Source organism: Mesoplodon bidens (assembly GCF_964165515.1).
Source record: "Mesoplodon bidens genome assembly, chromosome: 1".
In the NCBI taxonomy this organism is placed as follows: Eukaryota; Metazoa; Chordata; class Mammalia; order Artiodactyla; family Ziphiidae; genus Mesoplodon; species Mesoplodon bidens.
In genome coordinates, this window is record NC_138176.1 from 113,398,959 (window position 1) to 113,425,637 (window position 26,679).

General features: G+C 42.3%; 2 protein-coding genes across 3 annotated transcripts in view; both read right to left on the bottom strand.

Annotated features, from left to right (window-relative positions):
• B3GALNT2 (beta-1,3-N-acetylgalactosaminyltransferase 2) overlaps positions 1 to 25,900 on the bottom strand; it is a 59,627-nt gene extending 33,727 nt beyond the window's left edge. For both annotated transcript variants that reach the window (XM_081241187.1, XM_081241186.1), the window contains exons 1-3: positions 25,579 to 25,900; positions 13,852 to 13,999; positions 346 to 446 (exon numbers count right to left, since the gene is read on the bottom strand). In XM_081241187.1, coding sequence (XP_081097313.1) covers positions 346 to 446; positions 13,852 to 13,999; positions 25,579 to 25,690 — 361 coding nt within the window. In that variant the 5' untranslated portion in view covers positions 25,691 to 25,900. The remainder of the gene's footprint in view (positions 1 to 345; positions 447 to 13,851; positions 14,000 to 25,578) is intronic.
• Positions 25,901 to 26,468: 568 nt separating this feature from the next.
• LOC308626940 (uncharacterized protein) overlaps positions 26,469 to 26,679 on the bottom strand; it is a gene marked incomplete at its 3' end in the record, with an annotated part of 19,089 nt that continues 18,878 nt past the window's right edge. The window contains exon 4 of the mRNA XM_081252508.1: positions 26,469 to 26,510. Within this exon, the coding sequence (XP_081108634.1) occupies positions 26,469 to 26,510 (42 nt within the window). The remainder of the gene's footprint in view (positions 26,511 to 26,679) is intronic.

Here is a 26,679-nt window from a genome sequence, read left to right on the forward strand (position 1 = left end):
CTTCAAACGGCCAAAGTTATGACTACGTGCGGGAAAAGTGCTTAGTTAAATGGAAAAGGCATTAAGTTTGTACAATAAGATATTTTGAGAGAGAGAGACCACATTCACATAAATTTTATTATAGTATGTTGTTGTAATTGTCCTATCTTACTATTACTTATCTCTTACTGTGCCTAATTTATAAATTAAACTTTATCATCGGTATGTATGAACAGGAAAAAACACGGTATACTTGGTTCTAGCAGGATTTCAGACATCCACGGGGGGTCTTGGAATGTATCCCTCGTGGGTAAGGGAAGACCAGTGTATACAGCAGTCATAAAGCTGAGGAAAAAGAAGACTTACCTGGATTCGTGATGTTGAGTAGTTTGCAGGAATAAGGATCTTCCCTGTCTTCCACAGGCACCTCACAGCCATGAGCACCTATTATGAACTTCACAAGCACACTGAGAGATGTGTTGGCATTAACATCAGTTACTGATCTTCACCTTGCACATGCACGTTTCCTCATGCCCATTTCAGAGCTTTTACTTTGAGACACAAGTATTTATTAGGATTAATACTAACTTAATTTTTTTTTTTTTTGCGGTACGCGGGCCTCTCACCATTGTGGCCACTCCCATTGCAGAGCACAGGCTCCAGACGCGCAGGCTCAGCGGCCATGGCTCACGGGCCCAGCCGCTCCGCGGCATGTGGGATCTTCCCAGACCGGGGCACGAACCCGTGTCCCCTGCATCGGCAGGCGGACTCTCAACCACTGCGCCACCAGGGAAGTCCCTAACTTAATTTTTCTAGTCTAGCAAAAAGGGGAAACAGGAAAACTAGGAGTTGCTAACTACCAAGTGACTTATGTGTAAGCCCTCTACTGCAGGACTACATTAAAGCAAGCATGAGTACGTTCGGCCTGGCCACCAACAAACGCTCATGCCATTTAACAGCAAACTACGGTAAAGTCAACTTCTCATGCCCACACGTAAAAACACATCTATACCTGCAATCTCCTTCACTCACTTTCTTCTATTTCACAAAGTGTTCCTTTTGCTTGAGTAGTCTTTCTATCCCAGAAGAGGACCTCTCTTCTCCTAGACCTTGCTTCACTAGCCACCTGTAACCCATGGCTCCTTCCCTACACATTATAAATACGATGAAGTCTGACATTAATTTCTATCCACCTACCATCTGTCCTCATCCCCATCATTTCCTTTACAGTGAAGTCCTACAAAGGAACATCTAAAATTGCAGCCTCTGGTTTCTCATTTCTCACTCATTTTATAAAACAGAAATTTTAGCTTCAGTACCCACCACTTCCACCGAGATGTCTACCACCAATACAACTAGCAATCTGCTGTTCAGTCAACAGACACTCTTCAACCCTTCCCTACTTGGCTTCTCTGGGGCTCAACAATGCAGGTCTCCTTAGAAAGCTCTCTTTCTCCACGTGGCCCTGCTCAGTGGGCTCCCTGGCTCTTCCTGCCCAGCTCATCCATTAGAGTGGATATCCCCCCACCAGGGCTTTGCCCTGGGATCGCTTCTCATTCGACTCACTCTTTCCACTTGCTCTCCCTGGACAATTTCTATCCCCAAGGCTTCAACCAGCCTGGGAATGATTCCTGAATTAGCATCTCTAGTTTAGACCCAACTTCTAAGGAAAAGATCCATGAATTCATCGTACGTCTTCACCTAGACAGCCCACAGACAGCTGTGTACTACAGCCTGCTCCTACTGGGTCATGAGGGCCAACTGCAAAATTTTCAAGAATTTTGTGAGGTGGTTATTAAGCACAGCTTTTATTAAAAATTAAATTTATAAACTTACAATTAAATACATTATATTAAAAACAAAGGAAATAAATGCTCAAATTCATCATTTCTTATTTATTTCTCTATCATCTCTGACATTATATGTATCCATTGTATCTGTATGGTGGGGATATTATAATGGTGTGCTACTGCCTAACTTCCCCAACTCTGTGTTCAGAGACATCACATTAGTTGCTTGAAACTGGCCATGGTGGGAACACTTACAGCATGGAAACTGGCAAGCACTACAAATAAGGGTTTGATTTATTGTTCTGTTGATTGTCTAGACTTAAAGTGATGGAGAAAATGTTAGTATTGCAGATCAAACTTAAAAATGTGACGTTTGTGGCCATTCCATTGTGAATAGTACAAAAAATTTAGGAAATACTCTTCTATTGTTCAAAACCTATCATCTGATTCAGCAAAGAAGTCACTTCATTGACTAAGAGTAGAGTTCTGTCACATACCTTAGTTGTCACTTTAATCTTAATCTTTCTTTCTTTCTTTTTTTTTTTTTTTTTTTTTGCAGTACGCGGGCCTCTCACTGTTGTGGCCTCTCCCGTTGCGGAGCACAGGCTCCGGACGCGCAGGCTCAGCGGCCATGGCTCACAGGCCTAGCCGCTCCGCAGCATGTGGGATCTTCCCAGACCGGGGCACGAACCCGTATCCCCTTCATCGGCAGGCGGACTCAACCACTGCGCCACCAGGGAAGCCCTAGTCTTAATCTTTAAAGGAAATATTCATGTCAGAACTACACTCTCGTCAACCGCAGCCACAGGTTGGTTATAGATACAGAAGTCTGGCAAACAATGACACATTCTGAGAATCAATATGGAAGTTATTATAGAGAGCATTATATACCTATTATCTGTCAATTATGTGTCCAGTCTTTATATCACTAAAATTTATAATAAACATATACATACATATAAGCATGTTTTTCTTCAGAGAGCCAGTGAATAAACATTTACCAGCACAGGTACCTGCAGATACCTCAAACTCAACAAATCACAACTAAGCTCCTTCCCCAAGAAACCTGCTCTTCTCATCTAGTATCAATACATTTTGTCTTGATTGATGATTTCATTATTGTCCAAGTTAGAAAGCTAGCAACCATCCTAGAGTCCTCTCCCTTGTTCTACATTCAATTACCTTATTTCCTTAAAAGGTCACCACTTTAGAAAAGGACCACTAAGGGGCTGAGCTAAATAGGTCTCACCGGCCCCCTGAACTCTCAACACATTGCTCTGCACAATCCAGTCACTGCCTACCTCTAACAGTTGTAACAGTTATAAGCCCTCCCTTCTTTCCTTTTTATATGATAATCTCTCTCTCTGCCTCTCTTTCCTTCCCTAAGTGGTCTCTCTCACACAGTCACCCACAAACACATATACTCCCTACCCCATAATCTCTGCACTCCAGCTACACAGAACTGTATGGAATTTCCCAAAGACTCCAAGCTATTTTGTATCTATTTAATTCACAGCACATATAACATTTTATTACACTATTACATCTATTTCTTTCTACTAAACTCCAAGCCCCCATAAAGACTCAGGCTATAAGGTATTTATCTATGTATTCTACTATACATAGTATACTACCTGTATACAGAGGATACTTAATAAATACTTGTGAAATTGACAAGTTACAGCTTCACTACAAAGGCTTTTAATTAAATAGCGCCCTTGAAATATATGTGGAGTCTGGCTCCTTCAGTGAAATGCAAGACCTGAAAGTAAGCCATAACCACAGATATGAAAATGGTTTCTTTTACGAACGGCCAACTAAGGCAGAATACCTTTTATAAACAACTAGCATTTAGAAAAAAAGTATAAACAGAAATGAATAAATGTGTTAAATTATTGCAGATATTTACCAAATTTGTTTTTTTAAGCTATCTTCAATAGTTTTACTAGATCCACAAAATTACTCTGCCACAGGACGAAGTTTCTGGCTAATATCTGCTTTTATATAGGTATCCCATCATTTTTATAAAACAAATCAACAAGCTTACTAAATTTAAAGCAAGAATGCTATGATAACAAATAAATTACTGGTGAATGCCTGACTGTTAATTCTACTCGTTATATTTAGCTCTGAGTCATTCCCTCAATAGTTTTTGCACGTCCTACTCTGTGCCAAGTTAGGTTCAAGGTGCTGGAAATACATCAATGAAAAAAGCTGAAGCCCCTATGATCATAAAACATAGTCCAGTGAGGAAAGACAATTTCTAAATATACAACTAAATATAATAAACATGCTAGTTGGTGATATGTATTATAAAGAAAAATAAAGTCAAGTAAGGGAAGACAGAGTTGGAACAGTGCTATGATATCTAAACAGAGACCTGAAGAAAGTGAGGAAGTGAGCCATGAGGACATGCAGTGGAGAAATGGTACAGGCAGGGGGAACAGCAAGTGCAAAGGCCCTGAGGCAGGAGCACATTTAGGGTACTGAAGCACAGTGAGGTGGCCAGGGCAGGGAAGTAGATGTAGATAAGGTCAAAGACCACAGTAAAGACCTGGGATTTCACTCTGAGCAAGAAGAGAAGTCAGTGGAGGAGTATGAACAGAAAACTGACATAATTTGACTAATTTCAAAAGGATCACTCTGCCTACTGTATGGAAAATAAAACACAGGGGATCAAAGGTGGAAGCAGGAAATTCAGATACAGAGGCTTCTGCAATAATCTAGGTGAGGGGTAATGGTGGCCTAGACCAGGACGGTGGTTCTGATAGCTGTGGTAAAGGTGTTGAGGAGTTGGATTCTGGATACAATGTAAGGTAGCGCCAAGAAGATATGCTAATGGATCCCATGTGGCATATGAGACAAAGAAGGATCAAGATAACACTGTCCTGTAAATTGTAAAAACCTCATATTTTCCTGACGCCTCAATATCCCCACAAACAGGCTGAAGCAACCCGCCCAGATGACCAGGTCCACTTGGGTGACAAGGCTGGTCCCTGCCACAAGTTCCCCTTCTTGCCCTCCCCTGACAGTGACCTTGTGACATTCAAACCCAACAATGAAATCCCTCATGCCTTTTGCATGTACACTCCACCCTGACCCCAAGTAAAGACACCTGCCCACGGGTCCTCACTCTCTCTTGGCTCCCCGCCTGCTTCGGTGAGCCTGCTCCTTGGACCCTCTTCCCATGTGGCCCCCTGTGTGGTGTGCCGGGCCTCCCTCTCTAGGACCTGTGAGCATGACAGATCCTTTCACTTCCGATGCCTCTCCCAGTGTAATTCCCGTTGCCGTGCTGGAGCGACCCTTACAGACCCCACAAGGGGGATTCACTCCTCCACTCACAGCTCAGACACCAAAGTTTTCATCTGAGCAACTGCAAGAGATGGGTCATTACTTTCTGAGATGGAAAAGGTTAAAGGAAGTGCAGGTTTTCAAGGTGGTTCTGATGGTAGTGATGACTCCGAAGCCTTTTTTTCACTTGCTGGGTAATAGGTTCTATTATCATTGGGATCCTGAACTAGAGAAACCTGTCTTGAAAAGGAATGAAAGCTGCTATGAGTGGCTCAAGGGGAAGATGGCGGAAGAATAAGATGCAAAGATCACCTTCCTCCCCACAGATACACCAGAAATACACCTACACGTGGAACAACTCCTACAGAACACCTACTGAACGCTGGCAGAAGACCTCAGACGTCCCGAAAGGCAAGAAACTCCCCACGTACCTGGGTAGGGCAAAAGAAAAAAGAAAAAACAGAGACAAAGAATAGGGATGGGGGCTTCCCTGGTGGCGCAGTGGTTGAGAGTCCGCCTGCCGATGCAGGGGACACGGGTTCGTGCCCTGGTCCGGGAAGATCCCACATGCCGTGGAGCGGCTGGGCCCGTGAGCCATGGCCATTGGGCCTGCGCGTCCGGAGCCTGTGCTCCGCAGCGGGAGAGGCCACAACAGTGAGAGGCCCGCGTACCGCAAAAAAAAAAAAAAAAGAATAGGGATGGGACCTGCACCAGTGGGAGGGAGCCATGAAGGAGGAAAGGTTTCCACACACTAGAAGCCCCTTCGCGGGCGGGGACTGTGGGTGGCGGAGGGGGGAAGCTTCGGAGCCGCGGAGGACAGCGCAGCGACGGGTGCAGAGGGCAAAGCAGAGAGATTCCCGCACAGAGGATCGGTGCCGACCGGCACTCACCAGCCTGAGAGGCTTGTCTGCTTGGCCGCCGGGACGGGCGGGGCTGGGAGCTGAGGCTCGGGCTTCGGTTGGATCCCAGGGAGAGGACTGGGGTTGGCGGCGAACACAGCCTGCAGGGGGCTAGTGCACCACAGCTAGCCGGGAGGGAGTCCGGAAAAAGTCTGGAGCTGCCTAAGAGACAAGAGACTTTTTCTAAGAGCGCCGCTTAAAGGAGCTCCAGAGATGGCGCGAGACACGGCTATGAGCACGGACCCCAGAGACAGGCATGGGACACTAAGGCTGCTGCTGCCACCACCAAGAAGCCTGTGTGCAAGCACAGCTCACTCTCCACACCTCCCTTCCGGGGAGCCTGTGCAGCCCACCACTGCCAGCATCCTGGGATCCAGGGACAACTTCCCCGGGAGAACGCACGGCGCGACTCAGGCGGGTGCAACGTCACGCCGGCCTCTGCCGCCGCAGGCTAGCCCCGCATCCGTGCCCCTTCCCCCCCACCCCGGGCCTGAGTGAGCCAGAGCCCCCGAAGCAGCTGCTCTTTTAACCCCGTCCTGTCTGAGCGAAGAACAGACGCCCTCAGGCGACCTACACAGAGAGGCGGGGCCAAATCCAAAGCTGAGCCCCAGGAGCTGTGCGAACAAATAAGAGAAAGGAAAATTCTCCCAGCAGCCTCAGAAGCAGCGGATTAAGTCTCCACAGTCAACTTGATGTACCCTGCATCTGTGGAATATATGAATAGACAACGAATCATCCCAAATTGAGGAGGTGGACTTAGAGAGCAAGATTTATTATTTTTTCTCCTTTTCCTCTTTTTGTGAGTGTGTATATGTATGCTTCTGTGTGAGATCTTGTCTGTATAGCTTTGCTTCCACCATTTGTCCTAGGGTTCTATACGTCCGTTTTTTTTTTTTTTTACTTAAATTTTTTTTTCCTTAAAAATTTTTTTTCTTAATAATTTTTTTAATAACTTTATTTTATGTTACTTTATTTTCTTTTATCCTCTCTTCCTTCCTTCCTCGCTCCCTCCCTCCCTCCCTTCCTTTCTTTCTACTTTTTCTCCCTTTTATTCTGAACCATGTGGATGAAAGGCTCTTGGTGCTGCAGGCAGGAGTCAGTGCTGTGCCTCTCAGGTGGGAGAGTCAACTTCAGGACACTGGTCCACAAGAGACCTCCCAGCTCCACATAATATCAAACGGCGAAAATCTCCCAGAGATCTCCATCTCAACGCCAGCACCCAGCTTCACTCAACGACCAGCAAGCTACAGTGCTGGACACCCTATGCCAAACAACTAGCAAGACAGGAAAACAACCCCACCCATTAGCAGAGAGGCTGCCTAAAATCACAATAAGGCCACAGACACGCCAAAACACACCACCAGATGTGGACCTACCCACCATAAAGACAAGATCCAGCCTCATCCACCAGAACACAGGCACTAGTCCCCTCCACCAGGAAGCCTACACAACCCACTGAACCAGCTTTAGCCACTGGGGACAGACACCAAAAACAACGGGAACTACGAACCTGCAGCCTGCGAAAAGGAGACCCCAAACACAGTAAGATAAGCAAAATGAGAAGAGAGAAAAACACACAGCAGATGAAGGAGCAAGATAAAAACCCACCAGACCCAACAAATGAAGAGGAAATAGGCAGTCTACGTGAAAAACAGTTCAGAGTAATGATAGTAAAGATGATCCAAAATCTTGGAAATAGAATAGAGAAAATGCAAGAAACAGTTAACAAGGACCTAGAAGAACTAAAGATGAAACAAGCAACGATGAACAACACAATAAATGAAATTAAAAATACTCTAGAAGGGATCAATAGCAGAATAACTGAGGCAGAAGAACAGATAAGTGACCTGGAAGATAAAATAGTGGATATAACTACTGTACAGCAGAATAAAGAAAAAAGAATGAAAAGAATTGAGGACAGTCTCAGAGACCTCTGGGACAACATTAAACGCACCAACATTCGAATTATAGGGGTTCCAGAAGAAGAAGAGAAAAAGAAAGGGACTGAGAAAATATTTGAAGAGATTATAGTTGAAGACTTCCCTAATATGGGAAAGGAAATAGTTAATCAAGTCCAGGAGGCACAGAGAGTCCCAAACAGGATAAATCCAAGGAGGAACAGGCCAAGAAACATGTTAATCAAACTGTCAAAAATTAAATACAAAGCAAACATATTAGAAGCAGCAAGGGAAAAACAACAAATAACACACAAGGGAATCCCCATAAGGTTAACAGCTGATCTTTCAGCAGAAACTCTGCAAGCCAGAAGGGACTGGCAGGACATATTTAAAGTGATGAAGGAGAAAAACATACAACCAAGATTACTCTACCCAGCAAGGATCTCATTCAAATTCGACAGAGAAATTAAAACCTTTACAGAGAAGCAAAAGCTGAGAGCATTCAGCACCACCAAACCAGCTTTACAACAAATGCTAAAGGAACTTCTCTAGGCAGGAAACACAAGAGAAGGAAAAGACCTACAATAACAAACCCAAAACAATTAAGAAAATGGGAATAGGAACATACATATCAATAATTACCTTAAATGTAAATGGATTACATGATCCCACCAAAAGACACAGACTGACTGAATGGATACAAAAATAAGACCCATATATATGCTGTCTACAAGAGACCCACTTCAGACCTAGAGACACATACAGACTGAAAGTGAGGGGATGGAAAAAGATATTCCATGCAAATGGAAACCAAAAGAAAGCTGGAGTAGCAATTCTCATATCAGACAAAATAGACTTTAAAATAAAGACTATTAGAAGAGACAAAGAAGGACACTACATAATGATCAAGGGAACAATCCAAGAGGAAGATATAACAATTGTAAATATTTATGCACCCAACATACGAGCACCTCAATACATAAGGCAAGTACTAACAGCCATAAAAGGGGAAATCAACAGTAACACATTCATAGTAGGGGACTTTAACACCCCACTTTCACCAATGGACAGATCATCCAAAATGAAAATAAATAAGGAAACACAAGCTTTAAATGATACATTAAACAAGATGGACTTAATTGATATTTATAGGACATTCCATCCAAAAACAACAGAATACACATTTTTCTCAAGTGCTCATGGAACATTCTCCAGGATAGATCATATCTTGGGTCACAAATCAAGCCTTGGTAAATTTAAGAAAATTGAAATTGTATCAAGTATCTTTTCCGACCACAACGCTATGAGACTAGATAGCAATTACAGGAAAAGATCTGTAAAAAATACAAACACACAGAGGCTAAACAATACACTACTTAATAACGAAGTGATCACTGAAGAAATCAAAGAGGAAATTTAAAAATACCTAGAAACATGGGCCTCCCTGGTGGCGCAGTGGTTGAGAGTCCACCTGCCGATGCAGGGGACGCGGGTTCGTGCCCCGGTCTGGGAGGATCCCACATGCCGCGGAACGGCTGGGCCCGTGAGCCATGGCCGCTGGGCCTGCGCGTCCGGAGCCTGTGCTCCGCAACGGGAGAGGCCACAGCAGTGAGAGGCCCACATACCGCAAAAAGAAAAAAAAAAAAAAAAAAAATACCTAGAAACAAATGACAATGGAGACACGACAACCCAAAACCTATGGGATGCAGCAAAAGCAGTTCTAAGAGGGAAGTTTATAGCAATACAATCCTACCTTAAGAAACAGGAAACATCTCGAATAAACAACCTAACCTTGCACCTAAAGCAATTAGAGAAAGAAGAACAAAAAAACCCCCAAAGTTAGCAGAAGGAAAGAAATCATAAAGATCAGATCAGAAATAAATGAAAAAGAAATGAAGAAAACGATAGCAAAGATCAATAAAACTAAAAGCTGGTTCTTTGAGAAGATAAACAAAATTGATAAATCATTAGCAAGACTCATCAAGAAAAAAAGGGAGAAGACTCAAATCAATAGAATTAGAAATGAAAAAGGAGAAGTAACAACTGACACTGCAGAAGTACAAAGGATCATGAGAGATTACTACAAGCAACTCTATGCCAATAAAATGGACAGTAGGATACAACCAGGAAGAAATGGACAAATTCTTAGAAATGCACAACCTGCCAAGACTGAATCAGGAAGAAATAGAAAATATGAACAGACCAATCACAAGCACTGAAATTGAAACTGTGATTAAAAATCTTCCAACAAACAAAAGTCCAGGACCAGATGGCTTCACAGGTGAATTCTATCAAATATTTAGAGAAGAGCTCACACCTATCCTTCTCAAACTCTTCCAAAATATAGCAGAGGGAGGAACACTCCCAAGCTCATTCAAGGCCACCATCACCCTGATACCAAAACCAGACAAGGATGTCACAAAGAAAGAAAACTGCAGGCCAATATCACTTATGAACACAGATGCAAAAATCCTCAACAAAATACTAGCAAACAGAATCCAACAGCACATTAAAAGGATCATACACCATGATCAAGTGGAGTTTATTCCAGGAATGCAAGGATTCTTCAATATATGCAAATCAATCAATGTGATACACCATATTAACAAATTGAAGGAAAAAAACCATATGGTCATCTCAATAGATGCAGAGAAAGCTTTCAACAAAATTCAACACCCATTTATGATAAAAACCCTGCAGAAAGTAGGCATAGAGGAAACTTTCCTCAACATAATAAAGGCCATATATGACAAACCCACAGCCAACATCGTCCTCAATGGTGAAAAACTGAAAGCATTTCCACTAAGATCAGGAACAAGACAAGGTTGCCCACTCTCACCACTATTATTCAACATAGTTTTGGAAGTTTTAGCCACAGCAATCAGAGAAGAAAAGGAAATAAAAGGAATCCAAATTGGAAAAGAAGAAGTAAAGCTGTCACTGTTTGCAGATGACATGATACTATACATAGAGAAACCTAAAGATGCTACCAGAAAACTACTAGAGCTAATCAATGAATTTGGTAAATAGCAGAATACAAAATTAATGCACAGAAATCTCTGGCATTCCTATACACTAATGATGAAAAATCTGAAAGTGAAATCAAAAAAACACTCCCATTTACCATGGCAACAAAAAGAATAAAATATCTAGGAATAAACCTACCTAAGGAGACAAAAGACCTATATGCAGAAAATTATAAGACACTGATGAAAGAAATTAAAGATGATACAAACAGATGGAGAGATATACCATGTTCCTGGACTGGAAGAATCAACATTGTGAAAATGACTCTACTACCCAAAGCAATCTACAGATTCAATGTAATCCCTATCAAACTACCACTGGCATTTTTCACAGAACTAGAACAAAAAATTTCACAATTTGTATGGAAACAGAAAAGACCCCGAATAGCCAAAGCAATCTTGAGAACGAAAAACAGAGCCGGAGGAATCAGACTCCTGGACTTCAGACTATACTACAAAGCTACAGTAATCAAGACAGTATGGTACTGGCACAAAAACAGAAATATAGATCAATGGAACAGGATAGAAACCCCAGAGATAAACCCACGCACATATGGTCACCTTATCTTTGATAAAGGAGGCAGGAATGTACAGCAGAGAAAGGACAGCCTCTTCAATAAGTGGTGCTGGGAAAACTGGACAGGTACATGTAAAAGTATGAGATTAGCACACTCCCTAACACCATACACAAAAATAAACTCAAAATGGATTAAAGACCTAGATGTAAGGTGAGAAACTATCAAACTCTTAGAGGAAAACATAGGCAGAACACTCTATGACATAAATCACAGCAAGATCCTTGTTGACCCACCTCCTAGAGAAATGGAAATAAAAACAAAAATAAACAAATGAGACCTAATGAAACTTCAAAGCTTTTGCACAGCAAAGGAAACCATTAACAAGACCAAAAGACAACCCTCAGAATGGGAGAAAATATTTTCAAATGAAGCAACTGACAAAGGATTAATCTCTAAAATTTACAAGCAGCTCATGCAGCTCAATAACAAAAAAAACAAACAACCCAATCCAAAAATGGGCAGAAGACCTAAATAGACATTTCTCCAAAGAAGATATACAGATTGCCAACAAACACATGAAAGAATGCTCAACATCATTAATCATTAGAGAAATGCAAACCAAAACTACAATGAAATATCATCTCACACTGGAGAATGGCAATCATCAAAAAATCTAGAAACAATAAATGCTGGAGAGGGTGTGGAAAAAAGGGAACACTCTTGCACTGCTGGTGGGAATGTGAATTGGTACAGTCACTATGGAGAACGGTATGGAGGTTCCTTAAAAAACTACAAATAGAACTACCATATGACCCAGCAATCCCACTACTGGGCATATACCCTGAGAAAACCATAAGTCAAAAAGAGTCATGTACCAAAATGTTCATTGCAGCCCTATTTACAATAGCCAGGAGATGGAAACAACCTAAGTGTCCATCATCGGATGAATGGATGAAGAAGATGTGGCACATATATACAATGGAATATTACTCAGCCATAAAAAGAAACGAAATTGAGTTATTTGTAGTGAGGTGGATGGACCTAGAGTCTGTCATACAGAGTGAAGTAAGTCAGAAAGAGAAAGACAAATACTGTATGCTAACACATATATATGGAATCTAAGAAAAAAAAATGTCATGAAGAACCTAGGGGTAAGACAGGAATAAAGACACAGACTTACTAGAGAATGGACTTGAGGATATGGGGAGGGGGAAGGGTAAGCTGTGACAAAGTGAGAGGGTGGCATGGACAAATATACACTACCAAAAGTAAAATAGATAGCTAGTGGGAAGCAGCCACATAGCACAGGGAGATCAGCTCCGTGCTTTGTGACCACCTAGAGGGGTGGGATAGGGAGGGTGGGAGGGAGGGAGACGCAAGAGGGAGGGGATATGGGGATATATGTATGCATGTAGCTGATTCGCTTTGTTATACAGCAGAAACTAACACACCATTGTAAAGCAATTATACTCCAATAAAGATGTTAAAAAAAAAGGGGCTATGAGTAAGATAGGAAATCTATAAATGTTCACTGCTGGTGGCAAGAAAATTCACAATTGTGATTCCCTCGTATAGCTACTCAGTCACAAGCGTGCCAGCTGAATGCAATCCTGAGGGCCTTCTCTGCTTATCAGTGACTTCGCATAAGCAGAGAAGAATCGTCACATAACTAGAAGTCGAAACTTCCATGCTTCGCTTCCACTAGTCCCTCACTATATAATCTTCAGAGGCTGCTTTCCCTGAGAAGACTAAGGCCTTGGGTTCCTAAGCAACAACCGAGCCATCTAATGCCAACATGTGACGTGCTACCCAAGCTCAGGCCTGGAAGGGTGGTCGGAAAAAAGAGTATGGCAAACTATACAAACCACAGATCACACACAACCAAATGATACAGAACTGAAAAAAATTAAGTGTATCTCTTTTGGCTTAAAATCTTGGTTAAATTTACTTTTTGGGCTCAACTACGTGGAGGAAAAGCAAAATGAAATAGTCATTTCTCAGGAATAGAGGTCATACATCTGAATTAACATCTCTGACTCTCCAAGAAGAGATTTTTCAGAACACTTATTCAATACATCACGCAAGGTGTGAACTCAAGAAACCTACCGTTGGGGCTTCCCTGGTGGCGCAGTGGTTAAGAATCTGCCTGCCAATGCAGGGGACACGGGTTCGAGCCCTGGTCCGGGAAGATCCCACACACCGCAGAGCAACTGTGCCCGTGCGCCACAACTACTGAGCCTGCGTGCCACAACTACTGAGCCCATGTGCTGCAACTACTGAAGTGTGCACACCTGGAGCCCGTGCTCCTCAACAAGAGAAGCCACTGCAATGAGAAGCCTGTGCACTGCAACGAAGAGTAGCCCCCGCTCGCCGCAACTGGAGAAAGCCCACGTGCAGCAATGAAGACCCAACGCAGCCAAAAAAAAAAAAAAAAAAAAAAAAAAACGTACCGTTGACTTAATGCTGGGTGTTGTACTAAATGCTTCAGCCAGGTGCTTCTTATCACACTGCGAAGTTCATGGTTATTGCGGGCTGACAGCACACCAACTACCACATCATAATGACTAGATTTCCACTGGGGAAGTAAGGCCAACTGATCTAGAAATAAGCAATAGTAAATTAGAAATGTCATTTCTCAATTACTGTTAAGTTCAGTATGTAACATAAAAATGTTTATTACAAGATAATATAAATATATGTTCATATTTGCAGAAAATACAAATAAATACAAAGAATAAAAAACCTAAAGCACTCATAAAAGTCACCATCCAGAGATAAGCACTACTAACATTTTGGTGCAGAGGCTTTTTGCTTCCACACCTATGTATGTATTCGTGCTCACCCAAGTATATATGTAAATTCTTCAAAACAAGTAAGATGTTTCTGATAAGAATCAATTTGGAAGGTCAATGTGGCATAAACCATACAATAGTAGGCAGGAAGAGCCAATTATAAAATGCTGGCTTTTTATTTTAGCTGTAAAAGTTATTTAACTCCTTGAGCCTCAGTTTCCTTAAGTAGAAATGGGTGGAATAATACTTCTCATAGAGTTGTTGTAAAAATTAAATGATATAATGTGTATAAAGGTTCTGGTTTGGTAGGAGGCAAAGCGTGGGCATTCAACAGCAACTAACAACAACAACAACAACAAATGTGCTGTCAAAGGTGAAGTCCTACATGAATATTAGTTATTAACTTTGGGAGATGAAGTTGAAGGACTACCATGCTGGAAAGAATCAGAACTCTTATTCATGCCAATAAATACTAGAGCCAGCAAATATTTATCACTTGAATAGTGCAAAGGATGAAGGAGGGGAAACGTTTCTAGTTAAAACACAAAATCAAGGGACAAGTCATTTTTTACTATCATATTTAATGGACAGGATTACATTTTTAAAATATGTCCTTAGAGGGACTTCCCTGGTGGCCCAGTGGTTAGAATTCCAGGCTTTCACTGCTGTGGCCCCGGTTCAATCCCTGGTCAGGGAACCGAGATCCCACAAGATGCACACCACCCCCACCCCAAAAAACTGTCCTTAGAGAAAGATAGAGGGAAAGATACTTTGTCCCTGTTTTTCATCACCAGTTTCAAAGCTTGAGAGCTTCAAGCTAATATATAGCTCTCATTAGGGATCCCATTTCATCTCTTTCTTCAGCGGCAGAAACTGATCCCACAATGTTTCCAAAAATAAATTACTGCAGGCCAGAGAGCTTTACTGTATTAAATGAAATGTTTTTATATATCATAGAATCTAGGTATTCAAAAGACAACAAAGACATGTTGATATTTCTTCAAGGGAGAATAATTTAAATGCTTATGTAAAATTGGCAATGACAACCTAGTCCCTCCCCCTATTTTTTCACAGAGAAATATTAGCAGTAAGTACACTTTATAGACAAGAGTGAGGAAAATGCAGTGACCAGACGTATCTGACATTGATTCTATAGCCAACGTGCTGCACAGCATCAGTAAGAAGTTACTTAAATCCTTGTGCCTCAGTTTCCTAATCAGAGAAAGCTGATACCGATAACAGTCTTTAGGTACTCTATTTCATCTGTTTCAAAATGTCTTCTCAAAGGATTAAAAAGCTTTAAAAGATTAGAAGAGCAAAAATTATATGCATCCCAAATGCCTCATTTATCTGACTTCATGAGAAAACAAGGTTGCTGCACAAAAGTAAAATTTCAAAATAACTGAAACATCCCTTTAAATGCCAAACATCACTACCTTAGTTTTGACGGGTAATCAAAATAAATCTTTTCGAGATGGATTACATGAAACATCATTTAACCTTTTCTTAATGACAAAATCTTCTTAAAATTTTTCTCAAATTTCTCTCTTTATCATTAATTCTAGTCATTAGCTTCAGTTCAAATTCTTACCTTTCACCTGGACCTACAAGGCTATCCTAATAGTTCCTCCCAGACTTCTCCATGAGATTTTTCTAAAAATAAATAGACACGAAGATATCCATGTGGTATGTGAAAACCTCATGGATTATCGCTGAAAAGTACTTCTTGATCTTATTCCACCTCTCTCTGCCACTGCCAATCCTCTCTGCTTCTCATCCACATCTTAGCTGCCTCTACTGAACTGTGTTACTTTTTACATGCACTTCTCTTTTTATTGCAGAAGAGAAGTACATGGCAGATTCTGGCCTTTTAGAGAACTTCTACTTCCAGAAATACTGAAAAATAGGTTTTTAAAGCCTCAACCAAAAAACTGTTAGAACTAATAAACAAATTCAGTAAAGTTACAGGATACATAATCAATATACAAAAATCAGCTGTATTTCTACACAGTAATAAACTATCAGAAAGAGAAATTTCAATCACATCAAAAAGAATAAATACCTAGGAATAAATTTAACCAAGGAGGTAAAAGACCTGTACACTGAAAAGTAAAAGACATTGATGAAATAAATTGAAGAATACAGAAACAAAAGATATTCCATGCTTGCTAATCAGAAGAATTAATATTGTTAAAATGTCCATACTAGCTAAAGCAATCTACAGATACAGTGCAATCTCTACCAAAATTCCAATGGCATTTTTCAGGAATAGAAAAAAAAAATCCTAAAATTTTATGGAACCACAAAGACCTCGAAAAGCCAAAGCAATCTAGAGAAAGAAGAACAAAGCTGGAAACACCATGCTTCCTGGTTTCAAACCATATTATGAAGCTACAGTACTGGCATTAAAACAGACACACAGATCAACAGAACAGATTTGAGAGCCCAGAAATAAACCCACGTGTATATGGTCAATCCGTTTACAACAAAGGAGCCAAGAATATACAGCGGGGAAAGGACAATCTCTTAAATAAATGACGTTGGGAAAACTGGACAGCCACGTGCAAAAGCATGAAACTGAACCACTAACTTATGCCATACACAAAAATCAACTGAAAATGGATTAAAAACTTGAATGTAAGACCTGACACCATAAAGCTCCTATAAGAAACCATAGGTAGTAAGTTCCTTGACATTGGTCTTGGCAATATTTTTTTTAGATTTGACACTGAAAGCAAAGGCAACAAAAGCAAAAATAAGTAAGTGAGACTACATCAAACTAAAAAGCTTCTGCACAGCAAAGGAAACCATCAACAAAATGAAAAGGCAACCTACCAAATAGGAGAAGATATTTACAAATGATATATCTGATTAATATCCAAGATATACAAAGAACTCATACAACCCAATACCAAAAAACAAAGAATCCCATTTAAAATTGGGCAGAGGATCTGAATAGACATTTTTCCAAAGAAGACATGCAGACTTCCATCAGGTACATGAAAAGGTGCTCAAAATCACTAATCATCAGGGAAATGCAAATCAAAACCACTAAGAAACATCACCACACCTCTTAGAATGCCTATTATGAAAAAGATAAGAAATAACAAGTGTTGGCGAGAAGGTGGAGAAAAGGCAACCCTCATGCAATGTTGGTGTGAAAGTAAATTGATGCAGCCACTAAAAAATGAAAAACAGTATGGAGGTTCCTCAAAAAATTAAAAATAGAACTACCATATGATCCAGCAAAACCACTTCTGGGTATTTACCTGAAGGAAATGAAAACATTCACTAGAAAAGACATATGAATGGGGATGATATGCATGATAGTGAACATGGGGATGTTCGTTGCAGCACTATTTACAACAGCCAAGACATGGCAGTAACCTAAGTGTCCACTGATGGATGAATGAATACAGAAAATGTGTTCTTTATACACAGTGGAATATTATTCAGCCATAAAAAAGAAGGAAATCTTGCCATTTGCAACCACGTGGACAGACCCTGAGGGCATTACGCTAAGCAAAATAAGTCCGACAAAGACAGGCTGATACCATATGAACTCATTCATATGTAGAATCTAAAACAAACAAAACACCAAACTCATACAGAGAACAGAGTGGTGTTTGCCAGAGGTGTAGGCATAATGAGTAAAAGGGGTCAAAAGGTACAAACTTCCAGTTATAAAATAAGTCATGGGGATGTAATGTACAGCATGGTGACAATAGTTAACAATACGGTATTGCAGGTAATTCCCTGGCGGTCCAGTGGTTAGGATTCTGGGCTTTCCCTGCCGTGGCCCAAGTTCAATCCCTGTTTGGGGAACTGAGATCCCGCAAGCCGCACAGCATGACCCCCCACCAAAAAAAAAAAAAAAACAACAACAAAACAAAAAACTGTACTGTATTTAAATGTTGCTAAAGAGAGTGGGTCTTAAAAGTTCTCATCACAGGAAAAAAAATTTGTAACTGCGTGTGGTGACAGATGTTAACTATACATACTGTGGTGATCATTACAGAATATATACATGTATCAAATCATTATGCTGCACACCTGAAACTAGTGTAATTTGTCGATTATGTCTCAATTTTTAAAAATACTGGTTTCTTCTGCCACATACCATCAATGTAAATCAGTCCAACAGACCTGTGAGTAGTGTGTCACACAGTATAAAACTCAAAGTGAGGAGTTCCCTGGTGGTCTAGTGGTTAGGATTCGCCACTTTCACTGCTGTGGTCCAGGTCCCATCCCTGGTTGGGGAACCGTGATCCCGCAAGCCACGTGGCACAGCCAAGATTAAACAAACCAACAGGGCTTCCCTGGTGGCGCAGTGGTTGAGAATCCGCCTGCCGATGCAGGGGACATGGGTTCGTGCCCCAGTCTGGGAAGATCCCACATGCCGCCGAGCGGCTGGGCCCGTGAGCCATGGCCGCTGAGCCTGCGCGTCCGGAGCCTGTGCTCCGCAACGGGAGAAGCCACAACAGTGAGAGGCCCGCGTACCGCAAAAAAAAAAAAAAAAAAAAAAAAAACCAACAAAAACTCCTGAAAGTGGATGCTGTGTAAGAATGCTGCCCAGCTTTCCAGTTCCCCCCCTACACTTTCATCATCCTCTGCTCAATGTTGCAAGTACAGGGTACCTAGTTTGATTCTGGTGTCTGAAAACAGGAAACAAAAACAACAACAAAAAAACTAAGAAGTGAACATGAGACAAAGAATAAAGATAATTTACAGAAAAAGAAATGCAAATAGCCAACAAACCTACAAAACACGGGTCAACTTCACTAGAAGTTTGAATTACAGCAATAATAAGACACCAGTTTTCTCCTACATTCAAACTGACAAATATTTTCTTAAATGATAATACCCAAATGACTGACGTTTTGATAGAGGTAGTTATTTCAAGGAAATGGCTACTCTCCTATGTTGCTAATAGGAATGTAAGTTGATATAGTATTCTGCAGGAAATTTTGCCAATATACATCAAATACCTCAGAATTGTATAACTTTTGTCCTTGGCTAAGAATATAGGCTAAGGAAATAATCAGTGATGCACTAAAAGATCTCTTCATCACAGTGTCATTTCTTAATAGTGAAAAACTGCAAAATACATGAATGCACAAATAAGGCATCAGTTACATAAAGTATGGTGTATCTATATGCTAGAATACTATCAGACATTAAAATTGTTTTAAACATTTCATTAAATGCTGTTCTACATCTTATTAAGTAAGATAAGCAGGCTGTAAGAACTGTGTACATACTATTTGGTTCCACTTATATCAAGTACAAAGCAGGCAAATCTCTGCCACTAAAGATCAGGATCATGGGTACCACTCCTGACAGTGATAAGAAGGGAGCATAAAGGAAGCTTCTAAGGTGTTGGTAGTTTTCCTGTTTTTAATTTGGGTGCTGATTAGCTGGGTGATTCAGTTTGTGAAACTACATCAAGCTCACATTTACGTGCACTTTTCTGAATGTACATGATATATCAAAAAAAAATTTTTAATACTAAATAATTCTCCCGACCATGTTTTATATGTATGATACAAAAATTGCCTAGCATAGATCATTTTTCTTTCCTTTTTAAAAAATAATTTCAAAATTTTTCTATAAAAAACTTGTTTTACTTTTATAAGAAAAAAATGTAAATCATGGAATGTGAATGATCTATAGGTGACAAACTCATTCATACTTTTCCAGTTTTCTCCTCTTGATTCATTCCTTCAAGTAACTGAGCACCTCCTATGTTCACTGCCTTAGATGGCAAATATATAGCAATAAACAAACCTTCATACTGTCAAGAATAATTAAAACCCCACACAAGCTCCCTGAAGGCAATGACCATTCCTCTTCTTTAATATGTAGTAAATCCTGAGAGTCTGGCAACCTGCTAGACTCTGCACTGAAAGTGGACATCCAAAAGTTTATTAAAGACTCCAAAACTGACTCTTCAAAATAAGCCCAAAGATTCTTAAAAATTAGACTAAAATTTCCACTCTCATGTGCATGTCTCACATGACACCAACCACAAACAGGCAGGAATCTTGAAAATGAAGAAAACATGCAAGTTCACCACATATCTACTGATAAGGACAATCATTATACATGCTACCAGCGTGCTCTCACCAATTTCAGATACCTCCCCAAACACCTCACTAGCAAGGACATCGGCCGCCTCCACACTACCATTCCTCTCTAAAATTCAGAGTGCTCACGAGGAATCAGGCACTGTTCTGGGTGTTTTATTAACTGAATCTTCACAATAACCCTGTGAGGTCATCATTTTATAAATAAGGAAACTGAAGCACAGAGACCAGATTAGCATACAGCGATCATTTTGGACGAGGCAGCCCTAGGCGAAACTGCAAAGCAAGCTCAATTTGTCTTTGACCTTCTGCTTGCCCCATGTCGGTTTCCAGTTAACAAACTGCGAGCACCTTGAGAGCAGGGACTAAATACCTACTGTAAGCATTTGTTGAAAGGATCCGTTTCTTTCCTTTCTCTTTGGTTTCCTTCTTTCAAAATATCCTAGAAAGAGAAGCCTCTTTTGGTACATCATTTTTCTAAATTAACTGTTAAATAATTCCTGCTAAGGCATAACCTCAAACCAATACGTTATCACTGAGATATCCTGTATCTTTATTCCCTAGCCCAAATGGCTGTCTCCACCTCCATTTTCCTCTCCTCACCCCCTAGCTGTGCTGGATTTCACAACAGGAGATCTGCTGGCTCTTCACCAGCTGTTCTCCCTGACTGGGTTTCACCTGTTCAAGGTGAGCTACTACATTAGAATAGTACCACGTACTAACACGACTGACACACTTCATTAATGCATTCAGGTTCCTGCCCAACTGTGACCTCTTTAGAGCGGCCTCCCTTGACCTCTCTATTGATTTATTTATAAACTTATTTATTTCTGGCTCCTTTGGGTCTTCGTTGCTGCACGCGGGCTTTCACCAGCTGCAGTGAGGGGGGCTACTCTTTCGTTGCGGTGCACAGGCTTCTCATTGAGGTGGCTTTTCTTGTTGCGGAGCTCAGGCTCTAGGTGTATGGGCTCAGTAGCTGTGGCTCGCGGGCTCTAGACCGCAGGCTCAGTAGTCGTGGTGCACGGGCTTAGTTGCTCCGCAGCATGTGGGATCTTCCTGGACCAGGGCTCAAACCTGTGTCCCCTGGATTGGCAGGTGGATTCTTAACCACTGCGTCACCAGGGAAGCCCCTGACCTCTCTATTTAAAACAGCAGCACATCATTCTCTATCCTCTTACACTGCTTTATTTTTGTCACCACACTTATCACTCTCCCCTATGATATTTAATAATTATTTTCTTATGTTCTGCCTTCCCTTCTAAACTGTAAACTGCATTAAGGCAGGGACTTTATCTTGATTACTGCTGTAATCCCACACCTACAACAGAAGTTGGCACAGAGGAGGCTCTCAAATATTTGTAGAATCAACTGCAAGTCAGAGGGCCTTTTTTAACATTCAGGGGAGGTAAATCTCCCTGCCACGACTCAATGAGACTGAAGACAGACAAAGAGGCAGGAGGGAAAAGAGAACAAAAACAAAATTTTAAATGTATATTCAAGGGAAGAATACTTAACAAAGTCTTGGGTTTTCTCTCTCACTCTAGGCTTAAGGGATAAGGGCTAAAATGTAAAAATGCTCCAACGTTTTGGTTTGAACTGGTGACAACACAATGAGAAAAGAATTTGTAGGAAATTTCAGCAATCTAGATGCTTCTACTGTTTTTAGTTTTGAAAGTACCAAAGGTGCAAACGAAATTAGGACTCTGCAAGGCACTTAAGATTAAATACTCTATTTAATTTATTATTTGACTAGATGCACAATATCCATCTAAAGTCAAAGTTAATTTACACAACTAGTACTGATCTCCTCACCGATAGCCCTGCCCTTTCCAAGGTCTACTTCCTAGTTTCCTTAATCTAGCCTGGTCTCACAGGACAGCAGATAAGGTATCACTGAAACACTAACAGAGGGGAAAAAACTTATCTCAAAAAGAAAAAACATTTTTTTACGAAGTTACTTTTAATACTTTTAGGTGAGCCCCACAGGAATAAAAAACACTGGAAAGAGGTAACCCCCTCACCTCCAGGAGTGGCCCAGGGGAAGACTGGCTACCTGAGGGGAAGGAAGCACAAAAGAGACCCAGTGCAGACTCAGGGAAAGGGAATGTCACTGGGGCTGGGAGCTGTGAGCACTACAGGAGAAAATGTGAGCACAGTGGGACTGGCTCAAGGCACACAGACAAAGGGCAAAAGGGTTGGACATGAAGCCCCAAAGCTTCCAGAACTAGAACAAATAATTTTAAAATGCGTATGGAAACACAAAAGACCCCAAATAGACAAAACAACCTTGAGAAAGAAGAACAGAGCTGGAGGAATCAGGCCCCCTGACTTTCGACTATATTACAAAGCTACAGTAATCGAAATGGTATGGTACTGGCACAAAAATAGACACATACATCAATGGAACAGAACAGAGAGCCCAGAAATAAACCCACACACTATGGTCCATTAATCTATGACAAAGGAAGCAAGTATAGACAATGGGGAAGAGACAGTCTCTTCAGTAAGTGCTGCTGGGAAAACTGCACTGCTACATGTAAAAGAATAAAATTAGAACATTCTCTAACACCATATACAAAAATTAACTCAAAATGGATTAAAGACGTAAATGTAAGACTGGATACTATAAAACTCCTTGAGGAAAAAATTGGCAGAACACTCTTTGACATAAATCGCAGCAATATGTTTTTGGATCCATCTCCTAAGATAAAGGAAATAAAAGCAGAAGTAAACAAATGGGACCTAATTAAACTTAAAAGCTTTTCACAGCAAAGGAAACCATTGATAGAAACAGGAAGACAACCTGCCAAATGGGAGATAATATTTGCAAATGATATGACTGATCAGTGATTAACATCCAACATATATAAACTGCTCATACAACTCAACATCAGAAAAACAAACAACTCAATTAAAAAATGGGCAGAAGAAATGAACACTTTTCCAAAGAGGAAATGCAGATGGCCAACAGGCACATGAAAAGATGCTCAACATCCCTAGTCATCAGTGAAATGCAAATCAAAACCACAATGAGACGTCACCTCACACCTCAGAATGGCTCTCATCAAAAAGAACACAAATACTGGGGAGGATGTGCAGAAAAGGGAACCCTTGTACGCTGTTGGTAAGAATGTAAACTGGTGCAGTCACTGTGGAAAACAGTATGGAGAGTCCTCAAAAAACTACCATATGGCCCAGCAATTCCACTCCCGGGTATATAACTGAAAAAAACCCCAAAACACTAATTCAAAAGATACACGCACCCTAATGTTCACAGCAGCATTATTTACAATTACCAAGATATGGAAACAACCTAAGTGTCCATCAACAGATGAATGGATAAAGAAGATGTGATATACATACACACGATGAAATACTACTCAGCCTTAAAAAAAGAAAGAAGTTTTGCCATTTGCAGCAACATGGATGGATTTGGAGGGCATTAGGGTAAGTGAAATAAGTCAGAGAAAGACAAATCCTGCATGATATCACTTACACGTGGAATCTAAAAGATATAACAAACCAGTGAATGTAACAAAAAAGCAGCCGGCTCACAGATGTGGAGAACAAATTAGTAGTTACCAGTGGAGGGCGGAGGGGGCAATATAGGGGTGGAGGAGTGAGAGGGACAAACTACTGGGTGTAAGATAGGCTCAAGGATGTGTTGTACAACACAGGCAACAGAGCCAATATTTTGTAATAACTGTAAATGGAAAGTAACCTTTTAAAATTGTATAAAAACATAAAAAATAAATTTAAAAAAACTTAAGAAATTGTCAGGGAGGCCTACTAAGTTTTCAGCTTGAACGTATGGTTTTCGCTTGTTTATGGACCCTAAAAGATATTTAGGTCATAAATATCCTAAGTATGCTCTACAAGTAAATTCCAGTAGAGCTCACTCATCACAGAAATTTGTAAAATGCAAAACCCAACAGGTGTTACAGAGTACTATATATCTATAGCACTCTTTCCTCAGCTCCATTTACAAAACCCTAAAAAAACAAAACAGACAAAAAAAATCCTAACCTGTTAAGTTAAATGCCCTGTAACACTGCACTTTCATTAAATCATTTAAATAGTATCTTAATTCCATTCAGGTCACACAAACAGCCTTCTCAAAGAACTTATGGCTTCTCTAATAGAAAAGGATTTTAAGAGACGGTTACCAGAATAAAGAACTCCCATTATAACAGTGAGATTGCTTTGAGGATTGCCAAATTAGTTTCTGTACTTTCTACTTCTAAGTTAAGGCACAGAGCCATCTCAGAATTGCAAATATTCAACTCTAATTCTTTAAAATATTGCATAAGAAAACAACTGTCTTTGGGGAGAAGTGGTAAGAAAAAAACTCCCAACGTAGTTAAAAACCAAAAACGACAATTACCTCATCTTTAAAACAGCCTTCTAGGCTTCTTTACATGTCTTAGGGCAAGCCCTTAAAAAAGAAGACAAGAAAAAAAGGGAAACCTGAAGACGTCTTCAGAGCGGTGGAATTCATTAACAACAGAAACCCCCCTGGGCTGTGGGCACAGCATTCAATTTCTCAGGCTGTGAAGTGAACATGAACAAAGGTTTCTTTCCCACAAGAGAATAACTTTTAGAGCAAATGGGGAAGACCATTAAAGAACTTGATATTTTCGTGTATATTTTTCATTTGCAGGCTTTTGCAAACCAAGTTCCCAGGAACAACTCCACTCGCAGCCATGCCTCGATCTGTTCAACCGACTTACATCACAGTTTTCAAAGGATTCACAAAGTACAGTATACTCTCAAAGCAAAGTTATTCCTTAAAAGCAAAACCCAGCCACCTTTAAAAACACGCACAAACGTGATCCACGGCCCGAAGACCTCAAAAGTCTTGACCGAATAAGACCAACACCTGGGGAGGAAGAAAGCAACCTGGTAGCCCGACCCCGGGCGTGAGCAGCTGCAGCTGAAGGGCTGAAGGACACGCGGGGCTTTGCTCCCCGGGCAGGCGCCGGGAGGCTCGGGCCAGGCCTGGGGACAGCCGGAAGGCTTGCAGTCGCGGGCACCGGCTTTGTGGCCATTAAGAAACGCGGGGAGGTGAGGAGCGGCTGAGACGCGAAACGAGAAAAGCGCCCTCAAGTTTGGCCGATATTAACGCCTCGAGGATGAAAAGGGCCGTTTGTTTTATCCGCGGACCGTCGTGTCGGGCCGCCCCTCGCCCGGGACTCCCGGCGGAGCTCCGCGAAGGAAGCCGCCGGGAGGCTCGGAGCCGGCTTTCCCCCCGCTCGCGGCCGCCCGCCCCGCCCCGCCCCGCCCGGCCCCAGGACCTCACCTGCCCGGCCGGCCCCCGAGGCGCGGGCGGGCGGCGGGGAGCGCAGCCGCAGCCAGAGGTGCAGCGCGGCCCCGAGCACACACGGGCACAGCAGCACCAGCCAGTTTCGCATTGGCCGCCCCCGCCTGCTCCACCTCGCACCCCCGCCGCGCTCCGGGCTCTCCCGCGTTCTGGGAGGGAACCTGCAAGTAGGGAGGCCGAGTGCCGGCGACCGACTCCCGCGCTACGACTCCGGGGACGCCAGGCCTCGCGCCCGACGCCGTCCAGGTTCCTCTCGGCTTCCTCAGACCACCAGCGGCAGCAGCTCAGCCGGGCGGAGCCCCGCCCCCTCCGCTTGGCCTCCCCCGGCCCCGCCCGCCTTTTCTCTCGCTCGCCCCGCCCCCTTCCCTCGCGTCCCCTCCCGCTCTCGTTGGCCAGCCGGGAGCTGAAGTCCCGCTCTGGGATCAAGCCGGGAGTGCCCCAGTGATCCAGTGACTGGAAAACCACACTTCCCATAACCCCACGCACTCGCCTCCGTCACTCGGCGGTTCCGGAGGCAGAGCCTAGGGCCCCACACGGTGCATGCGCAACCTTTTTCGACGTCTACCGCCCCCCGGCGGCCGAAGGGAGGTAGTGCCGGGAGACCCCGCGCTTTGGGGCCGCCCCCACCCGGTAGAGAAACACAGCTGAGGTGGAAGGTGCTGATTGCCCAAGATTGAAAGGGAGATCTAAGGGAAGGCTTTTTAAAATCACGCAGGAGCTTCCTCATGCCGAATGCTAGCCTTGTGTGGGAGATGGGATCTTGCGGACGCCGGAGATCGGGGCGAAGCAGCCCAGTTGTCTTCAGCTGTGAATCGTCGAGTATTAGTTCTGGTGCAGTGTGTACCAGGCTCTTTGCCCGGTCCTGTCCTCTAGGAACTCAGGATGAGTAAGACCGCGCCCAGGGGATCAAGCTGTGGAGTACGACAGCGACGGTCCAGTCGAGGGTAAAATTTTCACGTGCCTGGGTGTCCAACTAGCGCTGGAAAGTTGCGATTAGAATGAGGCGCACGCACACCTGCTACAGGACGTGAGCCGGGAGGGCCGAAAGGACGCGGGCTCCGAAGCACCTGTGGGCCAGGA